At 56.0% G+C, this 22,934-nt stretch overlaps 1 protein-coding gene across 1 annotated transcript; it reads right to left on the minus strand.

The window, feature by feature from the left end:
- Positions 1–6,784: 6,784 nt before the first annotated feature.
- LOC131838020 (uncharacterized) lies at positions 6,785–9,360 on the minus strand. Its single transcript, XM_059183658.1, has 3 exons — positions 8,928–9,360; positions 7,850–8,101; positions 6,785–7,510 (listed from the first exon to the last, which is right to left on the minus strand). Exons 1-3 carry the CDS (start codon positions 9,326–9,328, stop codon positions 7,492–7,494), a joined length of 672 nt encoding a protein of 223 aa, XP_059039641.1. The 5' UTR covers positions 9,329–9,360; the 3' UTR covers positions 6,785–7,491.
- Between the last annotated feature and the right edge of the window lie 13,574 nt (positions 9,361–22,934).

Raw genomic sequence — 22,934 nt, forward strand, 5'->3', positions numbered from 1 at the left:
CATCGTCCAGTAGGCACTCTTCTCTGGGTTCTTCCATCCAGCGCGAGAATTTCAGATTCACCATGTTGTTGCATGTGTATTGTACATTCATTCATTTTTTGGTGGGTTTTTCGTAGCTTTGTGGGTTTGCTTGTGTAGTACCCCCACTGCGTGTTTGTATCACTCTTTGTCTACCCATTCACCTGCTGATGGTCATTTCGGTTGTCGTCAGCATCTGGCTCTTCGGTAGATTATGAGTAGTAATCTACAAGTCTTAGCAAATATTTTCCTTTATCTTAGGTAAGTAATAGGAGCAAAATTTGTATTAGGGTGGGTATAGAACTAAGATATTTCAGGGCCGCCTGGGTGGCTCAGTGGGTTAAGTGTCTGCCTTCAGTTCAGGTCATGATCCCAGGGTCCTGGGATCGAGCCCCACGTTGGGCTTCCTGCTCAGTGGGGAGCCTGCTTCTCCCTCTCCCACTGCTGCTCCCCTTGCTTGTGCTTTCTGACTCTATCTTTCTGTCAAATAAACAAATAAAATCTTAAAAACAAAGATATTTTGGTGTGATTATGGCATTTTATGCTACTACCCGTGTTGTGTGAGAATCCCAGTTACTCCACATTCCCTTCATTGGGCATTATATTTTTGGGGTTGCTGTGGATATATAGTGATATTTCATTGTGATTTAAGTTGCATTTATCTGATGACTAGTAATGTTAAGCATCTGTTCATGTTCTTATCAACTTTTCTCTACCTTCCTTTAGGAAGGGTCTTTTCAAACCTTTCTCCCATTTTTACTTGTCTTCTACAATTGAGTTGTAGGAGTTCCTCACAGTTTCTAGATGTCAGTTCTTTGTTAAGATATATGGTTACAAATATCATCTTATAGTCTGTGGCTTGCTTTTTCATTTTCCACTTGATGTTTTTGAAGAATAGAGGTTTTGAATTTACGAAGTCCAATTTATCAACATCTCCTTTGATGTTTGTGTGTTTTATGTCATCGCCAAGAAATCTTTGCTGTCTCAAGGTTGCAAAGATATTTTTCTTGAACTTTTATAGCTTAGAATGAACATAAACTCTATGACTCATTTTACTTAATGATCTCAGATATGAACCTGTTACCCATTAGTAAAAGTGTCTTGCTCTTTCTTTTTTAATCTGGGTGCTTCTTATATCTATTTCTTGCCTCATGGCACTGGGGCACTGGCTAGGACCTTCAGGGCAATGCTGGGCAGAAGTGATAAAAGAAGTCATCTTTGCCTCCTTCTCAGTCTGAAGGTGGAAAGATTTGGTCTTTCATTATTAAATATTATGTTAACTGTAAGCTTTGGTAGGGACTTTTTATTATTTTGAGGAAGTTCCTTTTTGTCCCTAGTTTGTGGAGGATTGTTAACACAAATGGGTATTAAATTGTTACATGTTTTCCTTATGACTACTGAGAACAGTATATAGTTTTTCTCCTACATTCTGTTGTGAATCATTTGGATTTTTCTGAATGCTAAAAGAACTTTTATTTGTTGGTGGATTTGACTTGATAAGATTTTGTTCAGCCTTTTTTTTTCTTTTTTTTTTTGCATCTAGTATACATGGGAAATATTAGTCAGCACTTTTTTTCTTGTAATTGGTAAGGGTGGCTTTAGGAAATGAACTGAGAAGCATTCCCTCTCCCTCCATTTTCTGAAAGTGGTTGTGTAGAATTTGTTTTACCATTTCCTAATGTGTAATACCATTCACAAGGGAAGACACTTGGGCCTGGAGTTATTTTTGTGGGTAGATTTTTGTGAATTTAATTTGTTCAGTAGTTACAGGGCTATTCAAGTTTTCCATTTCTTTTTGAGTCAGTTTTGGTAACTTGAATCTTTTAAGAAATCTGTTTTATCCAAGTAGTTGAATTTGTTGGCATAAAAATTACATAATATTTTCATACTATCCTTTTAATGATTGAAGAATCTGTAGTGATGTCATATCTTTCATTTCTGAGGGCAAATCTATCTTCTACCTATTAGTCTTCATCTGCCATTGTAGACATTTATCAACTTAGCTGATTGTTGCTGAGAAACAGATTTTGGCTACATTAATTTTCTCCATTTACCTTTTTTCTCCACTTTGTTTCTACTATTAATTGTATATTTTTCCTTCCTTTTGGTAACTTTGCATCTTATACTCTTTCTCTAGCTTCCTAAAGTGAAAATTAGCATAATTAATTTTAAACCTCTCTTAATTTCTAATGTAAATGTTTGAAGTTCTTAATTTCCCTCTATATACTTTATTGGCTGTATTCCAAAAATTTAGATAAAGTCCTTTTTATTTTTATTCATCATAAATCATTTTCTCGTTTCCCTTGGGATTTCTTCTTTGACCCATGGATTTTTTGGATGTATGTCATTTAATTTTCAAATGTTTGGGGATTTTAAGATACAAAAATATCCTTTTCTGTTATTGGTTTCTAATTTAATTGTTTCTGTAAAATTTCCATTTTGGTATAATTTTGATTCTTTTAAACATAATGATACTTAATTTTTAGTCCAGACTACGGTATATGTGCTGACTGTGTTGTGTGTATTTGACTAGAATGGATGTTCTGTTGCCACTGGCTGGAGTGTTATGTAAATTCTAACTGGGTCCAGTTAGTTGATAAAATTGTTTAAGTCTTGGACATCCTTGCTGATACTCTGTCTTCATGTTCTATTAGTTACAGGAGAGGGGTTTCTAAAGTTCCAGTTATAATGTGATTTGTCCATTTCCCCTTTCAGTCCTGTTGGGTTTTGCTTTATGTCTTTTGAAGTTCTGTTATTAGGTACATTCATATTTTGGGTCATTGTGCCCTCTTGAGGAATCGGTTGGTTCATTATGAAAATTCTCCCTTTGTCACAGGTCACATCCATCTTTCTTATGCTTAGTGTTGTGTAAGTCATGTTTCCCGTCTCTTGAGTTTTAACCTTTTTCTGTGTCTTTATGTTTAAGTACATTGTTGCAGACAGAATATTGTAGGTTTTTACTTATCCAAGAAGAGCAACACTTACTCAAAATATATTGTGTACGTAGCTGGCTTCAACCCACCACCTTCTTATTTGTTTTCACTCATCCCACTGACCCTTTCTTCTTTTCTACACTCTTCCTGCCTTCTTCTGGATCAATTATGTTTTGTGATTCCGTGTCAGATGCAGGGTCAGGACCTTACAGTGATGTTCTTCCACATCCTCCTTCTGTCCTTTTTACAACACTTATCCTGCATATTTTACTTCTATTTGCTTTCAGTCTCCAAATAGGTGTTTTTCCTTTAAACAGTTCATTTTATTAACTTTTTTTAAATTAGGAAAATATTTACCATTTCCACTGTTCTGCATTCCTTTGTGTGGGTCCACGTCTCCAGCTGGTGTCATTGCTTCACTACAGATGTTTATGGAAGGTTTTTTTTTTTAATTTTAAGGGCAGGTCAGCTGGACACAGGTGGGCAAGAGCTCATTATCAGACTGGCCGCCACATCCAGTAATGGAGGCCTTTCCTCTGTCTTTTTTTTTTTTTTTTTAAGATTTCATTTATTTACTTGTCAGAGAGAGAGAGTGAGCACATGCAGGTGAAGCAGAGGAAAGCAGGCTCTCCGATGAGCAAGGAGCCTGATGTGGGACTCGATCCCAGGACCCTGCGATCATGACCCGAGCTGAAGGCAGACGCCTAACCCACTGAGCCACCCAGGTGTCCCCTTCTGTCTTATCTATTTTATTAGCCTCACGTAGACCAAATTACATCCTTCATTCATCTGTTCCAGTTGTGTTGTCCGCCTCTCTCTTTGGAGTATTTGCTCCTAGAAGGCCGGGACTTAGTTTCCCTGCTCTCCCTACTGCCCGAACAGTAGGCGTTCTGTAATTATTTGTTGAATAAATAAGCAAAAGATTTACTGGGAGACTGGGCAAAAGGAGGAAAAAGTCCCCAAAGCAGCGGACCAGTGGGGAACCAGGCAGGAGCAGCTCAGGGGGAAGCCGTGAGTCCTTATCATAAGGTGGGACTGAATGGATCACGGAGGCCAGAGATGGGCCAGAAAATTGATGATCTCTGTAGAAAAGCGGAGCTATTTTCTTTGATGTCAAGTCAAAGTGCAGATTTCTTTGGCTTCATTGCCATAGAGGAGAGGCAGAGACAAATCTGGTATGGAAAATTTCATTCAAAAGTAACAATAATGATTAAAAACGCTTCCTCGATGAAGGGCTCAGCTGGTGACATCCACACAGGGAACCAGAACAGAGCTAGAGGCTCCAGGGAGAATGGGAGTCACAGATTTGTGACAATGCTTGGTGGGTGGGCAAGAGGCTTAGAAATGCAGATTGTCCAGTCCGAGTTCCCATGGTTTTGGTGCTGAGCTCTTGTGAATGGGACAATAGACAAGGATTTAGTCAATCCGGGGAAGCTCTGGCTGCTTCTTCTTCCTTTTTTTTTTTTTTTTAAGGTTTTATTTATTTATTTGAGAGAGAGAGAGTGTGTGTGCATTGGGGGGGGGGCAGGCAGAGGGAGAAGCAGACTCCCTGCAGAACAGGGAGGCCTATGCGGGGCTCCATCCCAGGACCCCAGGATCATGACCTAAGCTGAAGGCAGATGCCCAACCGACTGAGCCACCCAGGTGCCCCAGGAAGAGCTTGCTTCTGATTTGTGGCTTCAAAGAGCCTCCTAGAAGCTATTCCTGATGATAACATCGATATCAATTTCTGTCCTTTCCAGAGGCTGGTGTATCCCGCCTGCACCACGAGGTCCTCAGCAGCACCAGTCGCGGGAGCTGTTCTCACAGGAGGGGGTCCCGACCCGCACGGCTCCCAGCTTGCTGAGGGGCAAAGCAGACCCATTCAGCTATGGGCGTGTTTCACCAGTGACTCAAAAGGACATTTTTTGCATTTCCTTTTCTTCCTATGTGCTCCAGCTAATTAAATACATCTTCTTTCAGAGCAGTTATGATGTTAGCAGAGCAGGCTAAGCACTGTGGAGAGATGATGGGGTTTGGCTCAAGCTCCAGCCCCTTCCCATCCCAGTTACATGACGCTGGGCGAGTTTCTCCGCCTCACTTGCCCCCCCTTCCTCATCTGTACAATGGGACAGGAGAGGAGCCTCAGATGTGCCGTGGGGTTAAATGAGTTGTACAGGTGGAGCTCTTGGGACAGTGCCCAGCACACAGTAAACATCGTGCATATTCTACAGCCTTTTTTTTGAGAATGATTTGTGTCCCCCAGGAAGCCGCCGGGTTCCAGCCACAGGGCACGATTCGGGATCAGGACCTCACCCCCCCCCTTGCCGGTACCGCTGCCACTTGCCTTCAAAGGACCCCCGTCACCCACTTTCTTCTGCACAGAATCCCCAGCCTGTTGTGGCGGGAATGTGTCCATCTGGAAAACAGCGACCCCTCCGTGGTCCACCACGTTCTGTGGCTCAGGCCGTGGGACCGCGTTCTCTCTAATGGAAGCAAGGAGACGGCACCGGTTGGGTCCGGAGGCATTTCCGAGGGCAGGCCGACTCGCGAGCTGTAGATCGTCTGCACCCTTTGTGTCCCCGCCTTCCCTCCCCAGACATGGTGCAGGGTCGGGGCAGCTGTCTTGTGACCCGCGGACACGCAGCTGCTGAGTGTTGGACTTCCGTGGGCTGCCCTCCTGGAGCGGCTCACACTGGCTCCGCCGTCCCGAGGCTGGCGACCGGACGCCTGCCCTTGTGGTGCGGACGGCCGGCTGCCGGCCTCCCAGGCTCTCCACCTAAGGGAGGAAACCCCGGGGGGACGTGGTGGGACTTGGAGACTCCGCGGGCGTCTCCCAGGTGGGGATCCCCCGCTGTGTGCTGACGTTCATTCCGGAGCCTTCCAGGTGCTTCTGTGGCCTCCAGTTTGTGAGGTTTGCAGCCTTTGGGGGACAGCCTGCCCTGGTTCGCTGGCGGGGGTGCTGGGGGGACGTGCTCAGCCTTCGCAGGCTCTCACTGGGTTTTTCCTGTGGTTGGGGCAAAGGCGTCCTTGAGGACGTTTCCGTCTGCCGGCTGGGTGAGGGTCGCCGGGCTTCGTAGCGCCCGGCCACCTGCAGGGGTCAGCTGTGCCTGAGACCTCGCCGGCCGACACCAGAGCCCGGCTCCGGGAAGGGCACCGAGTGTGTCATTTGTAGACGGACTCTGTGTGTCACCCCCCCGGTTCTCAAGTGGGGAGGGCATGCGGGGGCCGCTGGGGTGCTCCCAGACGAGTCCGTGTGTGTGTGTGTGCGTGTGATGCATGTGTGCACGTATGTGCATGTGTATCCGTGGTGTGTGTGGCATTTATGTGAATATCTGATGTGTGTGTGTGTGTGTGAGAGAGAGAGAGAGAGAGAGGGGTGAGGTGTGAGCCCACCAGGGAGTGCGGACGGAGCTGGAGGGCGGGGTCAGCAGCCCAGCTGAGGAGCGGACATGGTGCAGGGAGCTTGCCCGGCACAGTCTCCCGCCGTCCAGCTCTGACAGGTCTGCCTTGGCTTCCCCTCCCTCCCCTGCCTTGCTCTCCGCTGGGGGGCTGGGCAGAGGCCTGTAAAGACAGACTCCCAGGAGCACGGCCGTCCCAACGTGGGTGGGTAGTGACCCCTGGCTCGGGCTTCACGGCTGCGTGGGGACGGGGTCTGGGGATGGCAGCATCGGAGCCACCGGCCGCCCTGGGCCTTGTGGAGACCCCAGCCCCGCATGGCGGCCGAAGTCCGTTACTTTCCCAAACTTCAGTGTTGAAAATCTCTCCCCTCCAAGAAGCTAAATAAAGCCTGACCTGACTTATTTAGCTGGTTAATCCGTGTTAAAGCCATCAGAAACGATTTATTGATTGGTTTAAAAGCAAAATCCCAGAAGGAAGATACAATCACTTTTTTCCCCAGCAAATCTTGAATTCAGTCTGATAATGAAAACTTTTTCAAGGTAGGACTTGAAAGTAGGAATTTCAAACTAAGGTGAAAGTGCTTTGTACCATCCTGTGTTTGAAGAGTAAAACCGTCAGATGACCACAGTCTCCGGCAGGGACAGCGTGTGCCTGGCACGGTTCCTTGCATATCCCGGCCTTGGTCCCACAGGCCTGCAGGGCCCGGCTCAGGACCAGGGACTGGGGCAGGCCATGCAGTAGCTTGGGGGGATGGGGCCGGGTGTGGTGACCGTGGGGGCTGCGGTGGACAGTGCAGAGTGCTGGCCCGGGTCCCGGGAGGGGGTGATGCTTTGGGGGCCTGTGTGTGAGCCGGGTGGGAGAACCAAGGGCATAGCACTCGGGGGCAGCTCAGGTCTGGGGAGGGGGCTGGGGAGCTTGGTGTCCAGGCATCTGTGACCAGGCGAGGCTCCAGAGGACTCTGAGGCCCGGGGGCCTGCTGAGAAACTGTGGGCCTGGGCGGGTCAAGTCACCTGTGTTGGTCTCCTTGTGTCTGAGACAGCGTTGTTCCTTGTCTGTGCAGCTGTCCTGAGCCCACGAGTGAGCCCCCGAGAGTCGCGAGGGCTCGTGTCCATTGGTTCCTCACCAGTCTCCCTGGAGGAAGCACCCGGAGGGAGAAGCCTCATGCTTGAACCACAGCACTGAGGGGAAGGTCAAAGGAAGCCATTCAAGGTCAGACAGGCGGAGAGGACCCTTTCTGAGGGGTAGAAGGATGAGCCTGAGGGACGATCGCCCCGGGAGGACCCAGTGGGCAGCAGGCTGAGATCCTGCAAAATGAGGCCAGAGAGTGGCCCGCGGGTGTGGTGACCTCAGGGTGAGTCCTGGGGAAGGGGCTGATGGCAGGGGGTGGGAGGTGCATCTGTCGGGGTTCCCTAGGGAGCTGGGACCCATGGGAGATGCCTGTGCATGCCTACAGGAACACACACACAGACACGCACATACACACACACACACGCACACACACACTGAGATGATCTTACGGAACGGGGCCGCGTGACCGTGGGGGCTGGCACGTCTGGAACCCGCAGACCAGCCTGCAGACCCAGGGAAGAGCTGATGTGGTCTGGGGTCCTGCAGGCCGTGGGCAGGCAGAGGGAGCCCCCTCCTCCTCGGGGGACCTCCACCTGCTTTCCGCAAAGTCAAATGCTGATGACACCTGCAGAATCCCTTCGCGGATCCGCCTGGACCGGGCTTTGACCGACCTCTGGGCGCCTGAGTCTGGCCACGATGGCCTGTGAAACATCACAATCACAACGGTGGGCAGGAGGCCAGCGGGGAGGGGAAGGGCTGTGTGGGCACATCTGTGGGTAGCGCGGACAGAGCCGAGGACGGAGCCGAGGACAGAGCCGAGGAGTCGGGGCTCTGGTGGAGGAGACACAAGCGGGACTGGCCCGCTGCAGCCACGGAGAGGGCTGTGGTGGGGCCCTGACAGCTGCCCCAGGACCGGAGTCGGAGAAGAAGCAGGGGAGAGTGTGACGGGGACCCGGTGGTGGGGGAGGGGCCGGCTGCAGGGGTCCGTGGACTCGGGGAGCGGGTGGGAGGTGGAGGGACAGGAGAGGGGACCCCACCTCCTTGGGGCCAGCCTGCACGCCCCTCCCTCCCGGGGGACTGCCCAGACTCTGCCTCCCCGCAGCGTTCTGAGAGAGAAAGACGCTCTCTCTTGCCCCGGCGGCTCCCGCTCTCAGCTCCCCGGCAGGGCCTGCCGCAGGATGGGGGCCGGGCTGGGTTGTAGCAGGATGAGTGACCTCCCGGCTCCCTGGCTCTGAAGGCCTTCCCACAGATGGGGCCCCAGGGTGCGTGCGGGTCAGGACCGGCCGCTACGCCTCCCGCTGCTGTAGCCTCGGACGTGCCTGGTCTAGTCACCAACCTGCCCATTGGGGTTTTCCATGGTCGTAAGGCTGCAGGGGACACCCAAATATTACTCTTGATGCATTTCTCCATTATTTCCTTGAAGTAGAATCCCGGACACAAGTGAACGGGACGGATCGTTTTCTGTGGGATCCAGGGGGACTCTCCAGGGTTGGGTGGCATTGCTGCCGGGGACCCAGGAGCACACACCTCCCATCAGCCGGGATGCTGTCTCTCTCCTCCTCCCCGAAGCCCCGGTCCAGGCTCGCCGAAGCCCAGCCCAGATCTGGGGGTGCAGAGACAGGAGCGCAGCCGTGCGCTGGGCCGAGGGGCGTGGATGTCAGGAGGGACCTGCGCCGGTTTTGAACGTCAGCTGCCATCCTGCCAGTCCATGCCACGGAGTCTCGCCAACCAGACGAGCCCCTCGCTCTCCGCTGCGGAAGGAAGGAGGGGGCAGGGCGGGCTGTGGCTGCACGACGGTGGCACTGTGTCTGCCGCTTGCTCCCGGCATGCTCTGGCCGTGGTTCCCGTGGGGGACAGAAGGCCGTGCTGCCGCGCTCCTCCCTGCTAGACGGCCAGTCCTCCCGCGCTGGCACGCCCTGTCTCCACATGCTCCACCAGAAGCTTCTTCTCCATCTTCAGTTCTGTTCTAAAATAAATCGGAATCACTTAGAAGCCAAGCTGGAGGCACAGCCAACCTGCTGGGACCCAGCCCCCGGGTGCAAGGCTCTTAAATCAGTTTGGAAATCGCTTCTGTGTAATACAAATGGACACAGGAGGGGAACAGAAACCCCCCAACCCCCAACCTGGAGTCGGATGAAAACTAGATTAATCGGAGAGGAGCGGTCAGCAGGCGCCCGCTTGCCCTCTTTCGGACATGCGGGAGGACCGTGGAGACGGCGCGTGCCGTGGCGCTCCGTGCGGGGCTGCAGCTCGGCGTGACTGGCCAGGTAAGGCCCTTGCGCTCTGGCCGGTGGCTGCAACCGGCTGAACCTTGGTTTCTTCGGGGCTGACGATGGGCACAGTCGCCTCGCCGGGGTGCTGGGTGTAGTCTCTCTCCACCACGTGCGGGAAGCTGGTCGCGGAGAGGAGGGACTGGGGAGAGGCAGCCGCAGGCACCTGCTTTCTGGAAAAGGTCTGATGTTTGGATATTCGGGGAGCTGCCAGGGCCATCGGCCAGCTTTCCCAGAGGGCAGGGCGCCCTCCCCCCGGTCTCGTGTACCTTGTATCCTGCTTCATTTCCCTTCCCCTGGCAGCGTTTTCCACTCGCTAGGACGCGCGAGACTTAAACATGCGTCCTTAAGAACAACACGACCTCACACGTCAGGTGACTGTTCGGTTACTGAGTCTGCTTTGCATTGTTTGTGGTTAGAACGTTGTTAGAAGCCCCCGCCGGCCCCTGGCCAGTTTCAGATTATGACGGCTTCTCGTCCGGCCCCCAGCAGTGGGGCGAGGGTCCCGGGACTCTCGACTTCGCGTCCCGATTCTGTTCGACGCCTGAGCCCGTTCGCGCTGTCGCCGGTAACCTATGACGGCACCGATGCTCTTGAACTCTTGCCAGGAGTAAGACTCATTTCTCAGGAGTTTTGAAGTGGATGTAAAACACCACCACAGTGACACATCCTGAACCGCCGCACTCTTGAGTATTCTCTCTCAGAGTGCGGCGGTTCAGGATGTGTCACCGTGGCGAGGTGAACTACACTTCCCAGAAGGCCCTCCCTGCGGTTTCCGGCCAGAGCGGCCCCAGGACGGGTGTCACGTGAGCCGCACGAGGACACCGGCTCCCACGCGGCTGTACCGAGCGGCTGGCCGGACTCAGGCCTCCGATGGCGCCTGTTCCCGGGGCCTCCCCCCCCTCCCTCCCTCTCCTGGGCCGGTGTGTGTCCATGTCCGTGACGAAGGGTCCGGCTTCTGAGGACAGCCGTGCGGCCAAGGTCAGAGGCAACAAGATGCACGTGGCTTCCGTCCCTCCTCCAGAACTCGAGATGACTCTCCCCCTCCCCAGCCGTGCTCCCTCCACTGGCCCGCCCCGAGGCGTGAGCTCCCACGGCTGTGTGAGCTCAGATCCCAGGGGCGAGTCCACCCTCACTGCCATGCACACGCCCCTGCCCCCGTCCCCGCCCCTCCATATCTATCGGTTCTCCTTCTCTGAGTGACCCTGGACTGCTACAACGTACTGTTGGTGATGAGGCCATCCACGGAGACGCGGACGGTGCATACAGAGTGGGGCGACCCTCCGGACCAGTCCTGTCCCCAGAGCTCTCCAGAGAGAACCACACTTGCTGCTGCTTGTGTGTCTTAGAAAGTTAATGGTGCACAAGCAAGCTTAACCGTACATGGTTCTTCTAAATATCTACACACCCGTGTGCTTCTCACACTGACGGTAGCATACGGCGCGCCCCGCTTTGCTTTGTGGACTTGTCAGGGGTCTTGGAAGTGGAACCGCCTCATTGTTCCTAGCAGATGCCAGATCCATCCGGTGAACGGGAGGAACAGACGCCAGCCCGTTGTCAATGGCTCTACTGGGATTTCCAAGCCTGACATCACAGCGATGCTAGGAGTAGGGGTGTCGTTTAATGCATGGCCCCAGATTCCTGCAGTGTAAATCCCTGAGAGTGAAATCGCCGGTCAGAGGGTCAATCCCACAGGCGCTCTCCCTCGGGGAGGCTTTGCCCCGATTAGCACCCTTCGTGGGATTATCTGCTGCTTCTCTTCCGTCCCTGCCTTGCAGGGGGTGGAGCCTGGAAAGGGTCCCCCAGTCCTGTTCCAGCAAGGATCCTGTTCTGCCAGCGACGGCGACGTGGACTGCAGGGTCCAGCAGGAGTCCGCTGTGGTGTGAGAAGCAGACCCACCTCTGAACAGGGAGCCCGATGCAAGCAGGACTCGATCCCAGGACCCCGAGGTCATGGCCCGAGCCGAAGGCAGACACCCAGTCGCCGGAGGCCCCCAGGTGCCCCAGGAATTCTCCCTCGGCAAAGAAGGAGCACCGTGTCTATGCCGCGGGTCGCAAACCCTTCCTCTGTGTGCAGTTGGTCTTTTGATTTCGTTTATCTGAATTTTTCTTGACGACTCTGAGAGTGTTTTACGTAATCAAACCTGTTTTCTTGGATGGATTCTGGGTTTTAAATTAGTTATGGTGACGAGGCCATGGGACTTCCATCTGCGGACTGCCCTATGTTTTCAAGGCTCCCAGGAGCCCTGCGGGCTGTTCCTTCTATCCTTCTGCGTCTGAGTTCTGACTCATGTTTCTGCCTTGAGCCGTCGTGGGCTGGGGGAGATGCGTGACGGTTTCCTACCGTCGTATCCCGGGCTTCTCGTGGTCTCCTCCGAGCTCCTGGAGCGCGGGGGGACGTGCTGACCTCCGCAGCTGACACACACCCTGGTGCTCTTCCTCACCACAGAGCACTGTTTTGGCTGTGACACCTTGTGTCCCCAAATAAACAATGTCTGGTATTGATCGCTGCCCCTGCAGTTTCTTTCTAAATGCATTTGTCTCTTATGTTCCTATTTTGAGACCGTCTGTGTCGCTTTGCTGTTGAATAGTCTTGGGGGTCAGCCCGTAGCTGGGACGCTCCGGTGCCGCCCCTCGGGGTCGTGCGTGGGTGTCAGACGCTCGTTAGCGTCGTGGTTTCCACTTTTGACTGTGCCTCAGGACTTCTCTCTCTCTGGGTTCTCTCTGTCCTTTCTGCTGTTTTCTCTGTATGTTTTTACCGTTTGGAGGGACCGGAAGCTTGTTTGGTGGTTATCCTGTCGGTCTGACTTTGTAAGTTCTTCTCAGTCCTTCATCGACCCCGCGCGACGAACCACCGCAGTACGTCTCGACTCCGTGGCTCCTGAGTTTGTTTCGTGTTTCCTTCCTTCCTCCCTCCCTTTCTTTCCGTCCCGGTGTTTCTCTTCCTCCTTTAACGTGCGCCTATCGTCACCGACTAACCAGACGTAGATACATTTCGTCTCAGGTCAAGACAGAAGGGGACATCTGTCCTGACGCCACTTCCCTTGTCCTCCTCCTGCTGGCCTCCGATGGGTAAAGCCCTTCTCGGGGCTCTGGCCGTCAATGGCGGGATTTCTAACTGACGCGTCCTTGGTACCAGCCTCCTTGTGTGGTGAACCGTAGCCGCGCGCGGCCTGTTCTCCGGCGACACTTGTGCGCCGGCTCTCGCGCTGCCCAGGCTGCGTTCGGATGGTTTCTCCCGGATGGGCTCGTTTTAGAGATATTCCTCTAGATTTTGAATGTTCAAAGCGTATTTGTCTTCCATCTTCGTATTTGAAAGGCAGGTTGGCTGTGAAACTCGGGGGTGCCGTCTCCTCGGGGAGGCCCTTGTAGACATGAATCCCTGGCGCACGGCGTGGAGGGTCGTCGAGGTAACACGGAGGCCGGTCTGGCGGGTTCCCTTCTCCCAGGACTTGAGTCCGTACCCCCTTCCGATGCCAAAAGAGTTCTCTGTTTCTTTTAAAACCCAGCAATTTAACGACCACCTTTGCCAGCTTTTTCCCCCCAAGACATGCACCTTTCAACTTGCAGACACGAGTCCCTTCAACTTGGGAAAACGGCTCGTGGGTGATTTTACAGGTTTTTTCTGTTCTGTGACTCCTGTTGTCCTCTGCGGAGACGCCGGCAGTGCAGGCTGGGTGTGCTCGGCCTCTTTGTCACGGCTGCGATTTCCCCCTCCGGCTCCGGGCCCCGGTGGGCATCCAGTCCCCCTGTGGCTCCTCTTGGCCCTGGGTTCCCTCGGTCATTGCATCTGCCTCGCTGTCTGCCTGCCCACAGAGGCTTCTGTCTCACGGCCGCTGAGTCTACCCCGTGCTTTTTGGCTTTCCCCGACACCTGCCCTCTTGGACAGACCTTCCTGGCCCCGTTCCGTATGTCCTGGACCTTACGTGCCGCCGCGGCCGTCCCCCGACGCAGAGCCTCGGGCGGCAGATGTGGTTCTTTTCCTTTGTGCTTCTGGCTAATGTCCACGAGGACGACGAGGAGGGGGACCCACCGTCTTCCCCTGCCGTCACAAACGACCACAAACAGGGCTCATTTGCTCCAGCCTGTATTAAGACAACCACGAAAGGGTTTGTCACGGTGACCAAGGCACACTTGAGCAAGTTAAATAGGGTTTTCTAGCGGCAGCTTGACATTATTCAGAGCCTGATGACCTCAGCGGTGTTCAAAGCGCTGTCGCGATCCGTCCTCACCAAGGAGGACATGAGGCTCCCAGAACATGTCCGCGTCTCGGTCCCGCATCCCTGTCCCTGTCTTGACTCTGAAATGTGTGCTGGTCTTCGCCGGGCAGCCGGCTCTCCAGGACACCACTGCGGACCGTGGCATCCTGCCTTCCAGTGGTTGCCCGGAGTCTTGATGATAACGGGGAGAGTTCGCGGCTCCTCTGCAGGGTCGCAAGTTCACACCTGGACCCAGACTCTTCAGCCGCCTCCCACGCTTTACCAACCCACTGCCAAGGGCTCACGCCTTTCCCCTGCCTGCCCCGTAGATGTCTGCAAGGCGGCCTGTTCTTGTGGGCACCTGTTTGGAGCCCGTGGGGGCCTCGCAGGAGGCTTGGAACCCCCTTCCTTAGAAGCCCCAGAGCGGGGTGTAGACATTGTTTTGTAGGTTGCTTCGGGTCTCGGGAGCCCTCCTGTGCCTGGAGCGGACTCTGGGAGGTGGTCATGTCAGATGCTGGGAGGCAGGGCTGAGCGGCACAGCCCCGTCTGCTGGGGGTCCCCCCTGGGGGAGACCGACATCCCGCAGACGGACGGGTCCCCTGGCTCCACGACACACACTGGTCACGTGTGGTCTTGCCAGGGCTCTGAGTGTTTCAGCCGGAGGCTCGCACGGGGTAGCGCAGGCCCGCTGGAGAACGGATGGGTGGCAGGGGTGCATGAGGGACAGCTGTTTCGGGTGGCGCGGGAGGGAGGCGGAGGGCAGGGAGGCGGGCGTCGGCCGCGGGAGGGGGATGGGCGGCGCTGTCCTTCCCTTTCCTCCCTCGTCCGGCTTTGGGCGGCGAGACAAGGAGGGAGCGTGGGGCACTCGGCATCCTCCGGAGGCTCTCAAGCGAGCCGTGACCCGGGGGTGCACGGAGGAAGCCCGCTCACATCACCCGGCCGGGCCCGGGGCGCCTGGAGCCCCCGTCGGCGGGAACGCCTGAAGCTTCTCCGGCCGGGCCTCTAGCGGGCCGCAGGCTTGCAGCAAGGCAGGATGGGGGTGAAGGACCTGTGTCTCTGTGTCTCTGTGCTGACCCCCATCCAGAACCCACCCCAGAGCGGGGCGCAGGAGACATTCGAGAGAGGTCACCCAGAACCGCTGTTACAGCACGGGGGGCTCAGGACCACGGCGGCCACGCTCCTGCAGGGAGAGGTCGCCCTTTCTCCCTCACCGCAGAGCTCTCAGGCTCGTTTATTACGATTAGAGGCGAAGCACCCCTCCTCGCCTCCTCGGGGCCTGGGGGTCCTCGTCGGTAGGACACCTCCCCTGGGCCACATGTCCCCCCACTTGTGTATTCACCCGGATGTCTGTGCTGCCAGGGACATGTTTCTGTGTTGACCCCAAGAGCCCCTGTGGCTTCGGATGAGTCTTGGAGGCAGGCCCGGGGAAGGGGTTTGCTGCAGGAGAACTGCCTGGATGGGCTCCGTGAAGGTCCCGTGGGGGCTGCTCGGGAGGGGAGGAGGGGAGGCAGGCCAGGCCCCAGGGCTCTCTGCAGGGGCGGGACTGGCCTCCAGGGGTGCATGTCATATAGCGAGGTGCCTGACAGTGGCGTGTCCACACGGGGCACAGTGACGTTGTGAACGTGAAATACCTGCCCACCACTGCCTGCCCTAGGAGCCTGAGTGCTCCTTCGGTGGGAAATTCATGGAATCAACGGATAGCTAGAGACTCACTTCTCACTGAAGACGGTAGGAGGCCAGACTATCTGTGATCACCAGCTCACGCGGGAGACAGAGTCACAAGGAGGAAAGGGGTGTGCCCAGTGCCCTCCAGGGAGATGTGGCAGAGCAGGTGTGAACAGCCCGTTCCCGGCACCCGGCTCCCTGCGGCTCCCACTGTCCCAGCTTGCCGGTGGATGCTGGTGTGGCACGGGCTGGTGGTCCCCTCGGCCTCTGGGGCCCACGTGGAGACTCAGAGGGGCTTTGCTGGAGGGAAGAAAAGATGCTCGCCTGCCCCCAGCCCATCATCAGAGCTTCCCAAAAGTGTTTGTACTGGGCACTGAGCCCCGAGTGAATGTGGGGGTTGGGACCTTGGCCACCCGTGCCAGCAGGGGCCTGGGGAGCTCAGAGCTGATGGGGGACCCCTGGGTCATGTCAGGGGCTGCAGGGCAGCGATGGGGACGTGGAGCAGGTGGATGTCAGGGCTGAGCCGGAGCCCCGGGAGACGCCCAGGGGTGGCTCGCTCCCACGCCGGGCATCTGTGCAATACTGGACCCCGGAACGGCCGAGACACCCTCCCCACCGAGGGCTGCCCGTTGGGAGGTGGGAGTGTTGGTTTTCTGTCGTGGCCCTAACAGAGCACCACAAACCAGAAGGCTTAAAATAACAGAATCTGCCCTGTCCCAGTCTGGAGCCAGAGGTCTAAGTCAAGGTGTGGGCAGGGCTGCGCTCATCTGAGGCTCCGGGTGGAGGCGAGGGTGTCCTTCCTGCTGCTTCCAGCTCCCGGCCGGCCCCGGGCTTGTGGCCACATCCCTCTGCTCTCTGCCCCCGTCTTCACCCGGCTTCTCCCTTGGTGTGTGTCCCTCCTCTGACTTTTACAAGGACACCAGCCACTGGAATTTGGGCCCATCTTCATCCAGGGTGTTCTCATCCTGAGATCCTTACCTGAATTAACATCGGAGAAACCCTGTTCCCAAATAAAATCACATCCTGAGCTTCTGGGTAGACACGAACTTTAGACACAGTATTCAACCCACCACGTGACTCTCCTACCTCAGAGCTCTGCAGCCCTGGCCAGTCCCCGGGTGTGAACAAAGGGAATGTTCCCGCTGCCCCTGGTGTATGCACGCCGAGGGCCCATCACCCCATTGGCACAACCACAGGCTGCTCACTGAGCTCCCGGCCCCCAGCCCTGTGCCCTCCAGCCACGCCCACCGAGCACCCTATCTCCCCGGGGGGGGAGGCGGCCTCCTGGCTGGACGCCCGGGGAGGTCCTCCTGTCTCCCGTCTGCAGCCCCTGCAGTGAACCCCGGCACAGAGGTGAGAATGAGCGCGTGACCCGGGGGGAGCCCCAGGCCCCACTTGGACCATAAATCCCATGCTCTCTCCTCCCGCGGAGCCCGGCCGTGCTCCCTCAATCACTCCCTTTCCTGACAGGGGCGCCGGGCCGTGTGCTCTCCCCCGCCGCTCAGTAGTTAAAATCCTCCCCAAATGTTACTTACGAAATGATGAAAAACTCGAGAGAAGGGTCTCGGGGAGCACGGGCCGCAGTCTTGCCATTATCTCTGACGATAAATCTTTCTCCCCGGCAGCAAACAAGGTCTGCAGTATTTCATAATTGCTGAGATGAAGAACCCCTATTTTCCAAGATGTTCAGGAATAACTCAGGTTTAAAGACCACGTCCTAACAACTGGAATGGGCCGATTATTCCAGGGGAATCCACCAAGGAGCGTTGCCACATGAGGTAGGAAAATGTGCTTGAATTATTGCTGAAACTTTGCTAAGAGATTCACGATTTCCATTGCCAGGAGAGACGTTAATGCCCATTTATTAAAAATGTTTCTGAGGTTTTACTTCGGATAGAAGGATTTGTTTCATTTAAGTATGTCCTCCGGAGCCCTTGCGGTGGAGGGACCATCCGTCTGCCCGTCCCCTGACTCAGCAGCGGCCGTGTGCGGGTGCGGCCCCGGGGGAGGCGAGCAGATCCGGTGGAGGGGGGCGGGGGGCAGAGGGACGCGGGTACCGGGTGGGCCGGCGGCGTACTTGGACGGCAGGAGGCGCCCATCGCCAGGCGCTAAACCGGTCTGGTTGCACGGCGGCACGGCTGCACTTCCGTTGCCGTAGGGCGGAATGTTCCGAGCTCCCAGGACCATCTGTGTCTCGTTCTTCACAGAGGCCCTGATGAGGGGGTACCACAGCGACGTGAGACCCTCAAGAGGCCTCCAGAGCCAGAGAGCACTGTCCTGGGCTGGGCTGTCTGAGCCCCGCCGGGTCTGGGGGATTGGCCGGAACAGCCTGTGCTGGGAGATTCCCCGCGGAGCACCAGTGGGTCCCCGCTGGGCAGCCTGATGCACGTCACCCTGTCTCTAAAGACCCGCCACCCATCCCTTCCACCCTGGCAGACCAAGATGACCCTTCTCTGGGGCCCCTGCAGCCCCTGGGCTGCTGCTTTACAAGTTACCTGTTGAGCCGGTGAAGGGCCTGCGTTTTCCCAGGGGGGCCCAGGCTGAGTCGTGGACTGCAAGGGGAGTCTGGGTCACGGCTGGAAGGTGTGTTCGTGTCCTGTGGCTGCCACAGATGGAAGGTGTTGAAAATGACAGAGCCCGATTCCCTCCCAGCTTCGGGGGCCTGAAGTCGGAAGTCCTGCTATCAGCAGGGCCGCGCTCCCTCTGAGGTCCTGGGCGGGAACGTCCCTGCCTCTGCCGGCAACCGGGGGCCCCAGGCTCTGCCTCTGTGGTCACGTGCCTCTCCCGAGTCTGCGGCTTCTTTTCTGTTTCTTATGAGAACGCTTGCCGTTGGATTCAGGGCCCCTACTGGACGGTCTCGGACTTATTCCATTTGCAAATTCCCGTTTCCCAAATAAAGTCATATTCACAGGTTCTGGGAATGAGGGTGTGGACATCTTTTTAGGGGCCACGTTCAACCCATTCCAGATGGGGTCTCAGGGAAGTAGGTGTTTGGTGGGGTGGGGGGTGCTCTTGGGGCTCTGGACAGTGAGACTCACGGCTCTCAGAGGAGGGGCCAGGTCCCCTCTGAGTCCTTGGACCTAGGAGCAGAGAGTCAGGATTCTGGGGTGAGGCTTTGTCTGGGAGCAAGGGTGGGGATGTGGACCAAGGATTTCAGAGAATCACATCTGCAGGACAGGGCACAGGAGGGGGGCAGGGCTCGGGTGGCACACACACTTGGTCTTGTGGTCTGGCCCCACCTCTCTGTGCCCACTCTGCACCCATTTCGTCTCCCGAGCCTCCACGAGCTTGCCTACAAACGGGTGGAAATGTTGCCTACGCCTGCGGCTTGTGAGGGTTCGATGAGATCCAAGCTCCAAAGTGGCCAGCCACCAGTGTGCAGCGGGTGTGCGTGGTGGCAAAAAGTCAGTGCACACTGGTGCTGCAGGTGGACACAAGTACACACTGGGCACACCTGATGCATGGGTGGGCAGCTGCACGTGCACACACAGACACACGGCAGGTGCACACGCAGACCCACAGAGACACACGGCAGGTGCACGCACTGACAGACACACGGCAAGAGCACACAGGTACACAGACACACTGACACACAGACACACAGACACACGGCAGGTACACACACAAGTACGAGGCGCATGTGTCCGCTCCCTTCCCCCGTCATCAGGTCCCGCTGTCTGTTCCCAGGTGCATCTCCTGCAGAGTCTCCTCCAGCAGGCCGGTCCCCTTTGCTGGTTTCCATACCTCCCATGACTTCCAGGTGCTGGGCAGCAAGGACAGCACACTGGAGTCTGCACCCCGCTGAGTAAAAGGGTACCAGGGGCTCCTGGGCGCAGGTATGGCAGCCTGGACACTAAAAGCTGAGCCCTGACAGGGGAGCCTATCGTTGGGGAACGTGAGTGCAGGTGAGGCGCCTGGCTTTTTGGGAGACAGTCTGGAGAGAAGCTTCCAGGGGGCATCTGGGAGGGTCAGTGGGAGCTGTGGGGTGGTGAGTGGGACTGGGGCATCAGGTGACCGCTGATCCACACAGAACTGACCCCAGAAATCCTGTTTTCCTGATTCCGTCCTCACGGTTTTGCAGGGTAGGCGCAGATGTGATCCTTGGGCTGTGGAGGAGAAGGGGCTTGGGCGGCAACCCGCCCAGGGGCATGTGGACAGTCCGCCATCACGCAGGGACCCCTGCCTATAAGGCCCAAGGTGACCAGGAGCTCCACTGCGCAGGTGTCTTCCCCTTTTCCAGACCATGCTTCCAAATAGCACCCAGGAACCTGCTAGAAATGCAGACTCTGGGGCCACCCTGGACTGCTGATCCTTGAGCTCAGAGGATGGGCCTGGGGTCTGTTCCCGCTGTCTGGGGAATGCCGACGAATGATTCCATTTGAGAAGCTGCCTGTCTCTGCTGGTGCCCGGGGCCTCCTGCCAAGCCTGCGGAGCTGAGGGGCTCCTCCAAGCTCCGCGGCCAGCCCGGCGGACGCCCAGAAGCACTGCGGTAATTAACAGCTTTATCTCGAAGAGCCATTCTCTCCCTGTCCACGCCAGGAGAGCTCCTCACGTGGTCTTCTCCAGACAAGAGCTTTGTCCTTCACGTTGAATGTGATGCTGGAAAGGAGGCAGGAGGCCTGGGAAAAGACTTGTTAGAAAATAGCCAGGGGAAGAAAAGGGCAGGTGTGCATGTCCCCCTGTTGGCTGACATTCATTGAGCCTCTGTCGCATGAGGCTCACGCGCTCATAGTGGAGAAGCCAGTGGATCCGAAGCCACCCCTACCCTTGAGAACCCACGCTGGGAGCCTGTGAGGACACTGCCTGGCTCTCTGGAGTGCCTGTCCATGGTGAAGCCTCCTTGGGAGCCATACAGCTGCAGGTAAGGCTTGCTCAGGAATGGCCGCCACTCCATTCTACACGCCGCTCTTCACGCTGCTGGCCACCTGCCTTGCTCACAGTGGGGGCTGCGTGGGCTGCGTGGGCTGTTCTCCACCTGCAAACAGGCCTTGCTAAGTATTTTAACAGACTCTCAAACCAATTTCTAAACCCTGAGAAGTTTCCTCCAAACTTGGTATTTTTGTTTATTTTTACTTTGAAAAAACAAAACATTCAGTCATGTTTGACCTGGGCCAATTTCCTACTGGAAATAACTAGGCTGTGCTCCCAATAGGCCCGGGGGACTCTGGGTTATTGTGATCCTGTCGTCCAGGGAACGCTGTGGACAGCTCTGAGAGCCGTGGCCAGGATTACAAGGAGTGATGTGTTGAAGCCCCAAGCTTCTGGGCTCCTCAGACGCTGCACGTGCTCAGAAGGGCCCTTCCTGCCGCTGCCGCCTCTCCGTCTCCTTCCCGTGAACGGTGAGGGTGAGTCTCCGCCGGGTCCTGCCCGTCGTCAGGGCACACACGAGCACAGGTTGGCCTGGGGGTTTCCTGCACCGTGCACCGTGTCTGGCCTGGTTGGAAGCCTCTTGGCACACACTCACTTTCTCCTTGGGACCTTCTGACACCCCTCCACGCACGCAGGGAGGGTCCCTGTCAATCTGCAGGGAGCCCCAAAGCTCGGGGACGTTCCTTACCTGTCCGCATCCTTCTGCGCATTGGAGGTGCGGCTGCCCCACGAGCCAGAGCTGGGTCAGAGGCGCTCAAGACCCTGGACCCGAGGGGATGGGCCCTCCTGCTCCCCATGCACCAGCCTCTGGGCTGCTGTTGGTCCACTCATGTGGCATCACTTAGCGATGGACTGGACCCAAAGCCAGAGCCCAAACAAGTAAATATTTGTTCCAGAGACGCGTGATGTCGGGTTTCACTGTCCGTACGTCTGTTCCGTGACAGGCCCATGGTCTTCCCTGGGTTAAGATTCTCTGTGCTCTGAGGCCTCACCCTGCACTGCTTGTCACTGCGTTTGGGTGTCTCTGTCATCGACACACTGCCTCCTTCCCCATCTCAGCTCCGACCCGACAGGAATCCTCAGGCCTAGGAGCTGCCGATGCCCCCCGCCCCGTCTGTCCGCTCCTGCCTCGGGAAGGACCGCATTCCCTCCTGCCCTTCCAACTCAGCAGTGAGGCTGCTCTGAATAGGACGTGGGGGGAGCGGTTCTGAGCCCACTGCCCGCCTGACCTGGAACCAAACCGAAGTTTGCTTCCCTGTCCTCTGGGAAAGGCTCTGCTCCTGCCTTCCTGTCTCTTAGGGTTCCCAGCCCCTTGGTGGCCATCCGCACGGGGGGTCATGTGGAAGGAACAGGTGGTCAGGGCTGCAGCTCACGGTCTGGGATTCAGGACACAAGGGTCGCACGCAACTCTTTGCACCTTCTTCCTTCTCCGGGTCTCTCGTTCTCCAGCCGCAGGCTCGTGTTTGCTCTGGGAGAGTTTCCTGGGAGCCGATGGGGTTCTAGGCCCGTGACGCGTGGGCTTCCAGGAGTGCAGCTGACCCATCCCTGCAGCAAATGATCACCGTCTCCTGCCGTGGGAACGGGAGAGGTGTGTGCCGCAGCCAGACCCCACTTCTGTTCTCCGGGAGCTGATGGCTTTGCTGGGGGGCTCTTGGGGACCATTTGGGACCTTCCGAATGCTGGCTGAGCAGGGTCTGGAGGTGAGTAGCACCACAGGGAGTCCCTCTGGTGAGGAGCAACACAGTGCTGGGTCTGCAGCCTGGGGATGAAACAGGGGCCCCTGGACCGCCCAGATACACGTGGTCCTCTGTTTCCAAGATCTGGAGCTCGAATTTGCAGCTTCTGCCTTGAGGACTTTGTAGGGAAAAAAAGGAAAGCTCTATCAGGCTCCAAGCGAAGAACGTGGAAACTTTGCAGGTCAAGGCAGAGAGCTCCCAAGGGCACGTGGAGAGTCCTGGGTCTGGCCCCTGGTGGGGAGAATGGCTCGGGAGGGCGAGGGGGTGGGTCGGTGGCTGCTCTCTGCTGCGTGTCCCTCTGCCTGGTGTCCAGGGCTGGGCAGTGGCTTCCTTCTCCCAGGCCCCTTTGTCATTGCAGTTTGCCGCGGAGCAAAGAACAGGCTGAAGGGAGTTAAAAAAACAAAGCAGAACCTTGCAAAATTTGAATCCTCTGCACTAGGGGTCTGCCGATCTGGCTGGTTGGTGATTTTGTAAATAAAGAATTTTATTTTTATTTATTTATTTTATGAGAACACAGCCACAGCCATGAGCTTAGGCATTTACAGGAAAAGCTGGCCAACCCCTACCCCAGAGAAGTAGGGAGAAATTCACTCAATGCCTCTGTACTCGGCAGTTAACATTTTTCAATATCGGCTTCAGGTGCTTTGTTTTTGGAAGAGAAAATCACAGGTACATGGGAAGCCCCTTAGCCGTTCCCTCGGGAAGCCAGCCCCCCCCTCCCCACCGCCCCAAGCGGCCCCCGCCGAGTTCCCAGGCAGCGCATTCTTTCTTTTACTATGTACGTATTTGTACATAA

Source organism: Mustela lutreola, chromosome 8 (assembly GCF_030435805.1).
Source record: "Mustela lutreola isolate mMusLut2 chromosome 8, mMusLut2.pri, whole genome shotgun sequence".
In the NCBI taxonomy this organism is placed as follows: Eukaryota; Metazoa; Chordata; class Mammalia; order Carnivora; family Mustelidae; genus Mustela; species Mustela lutreola.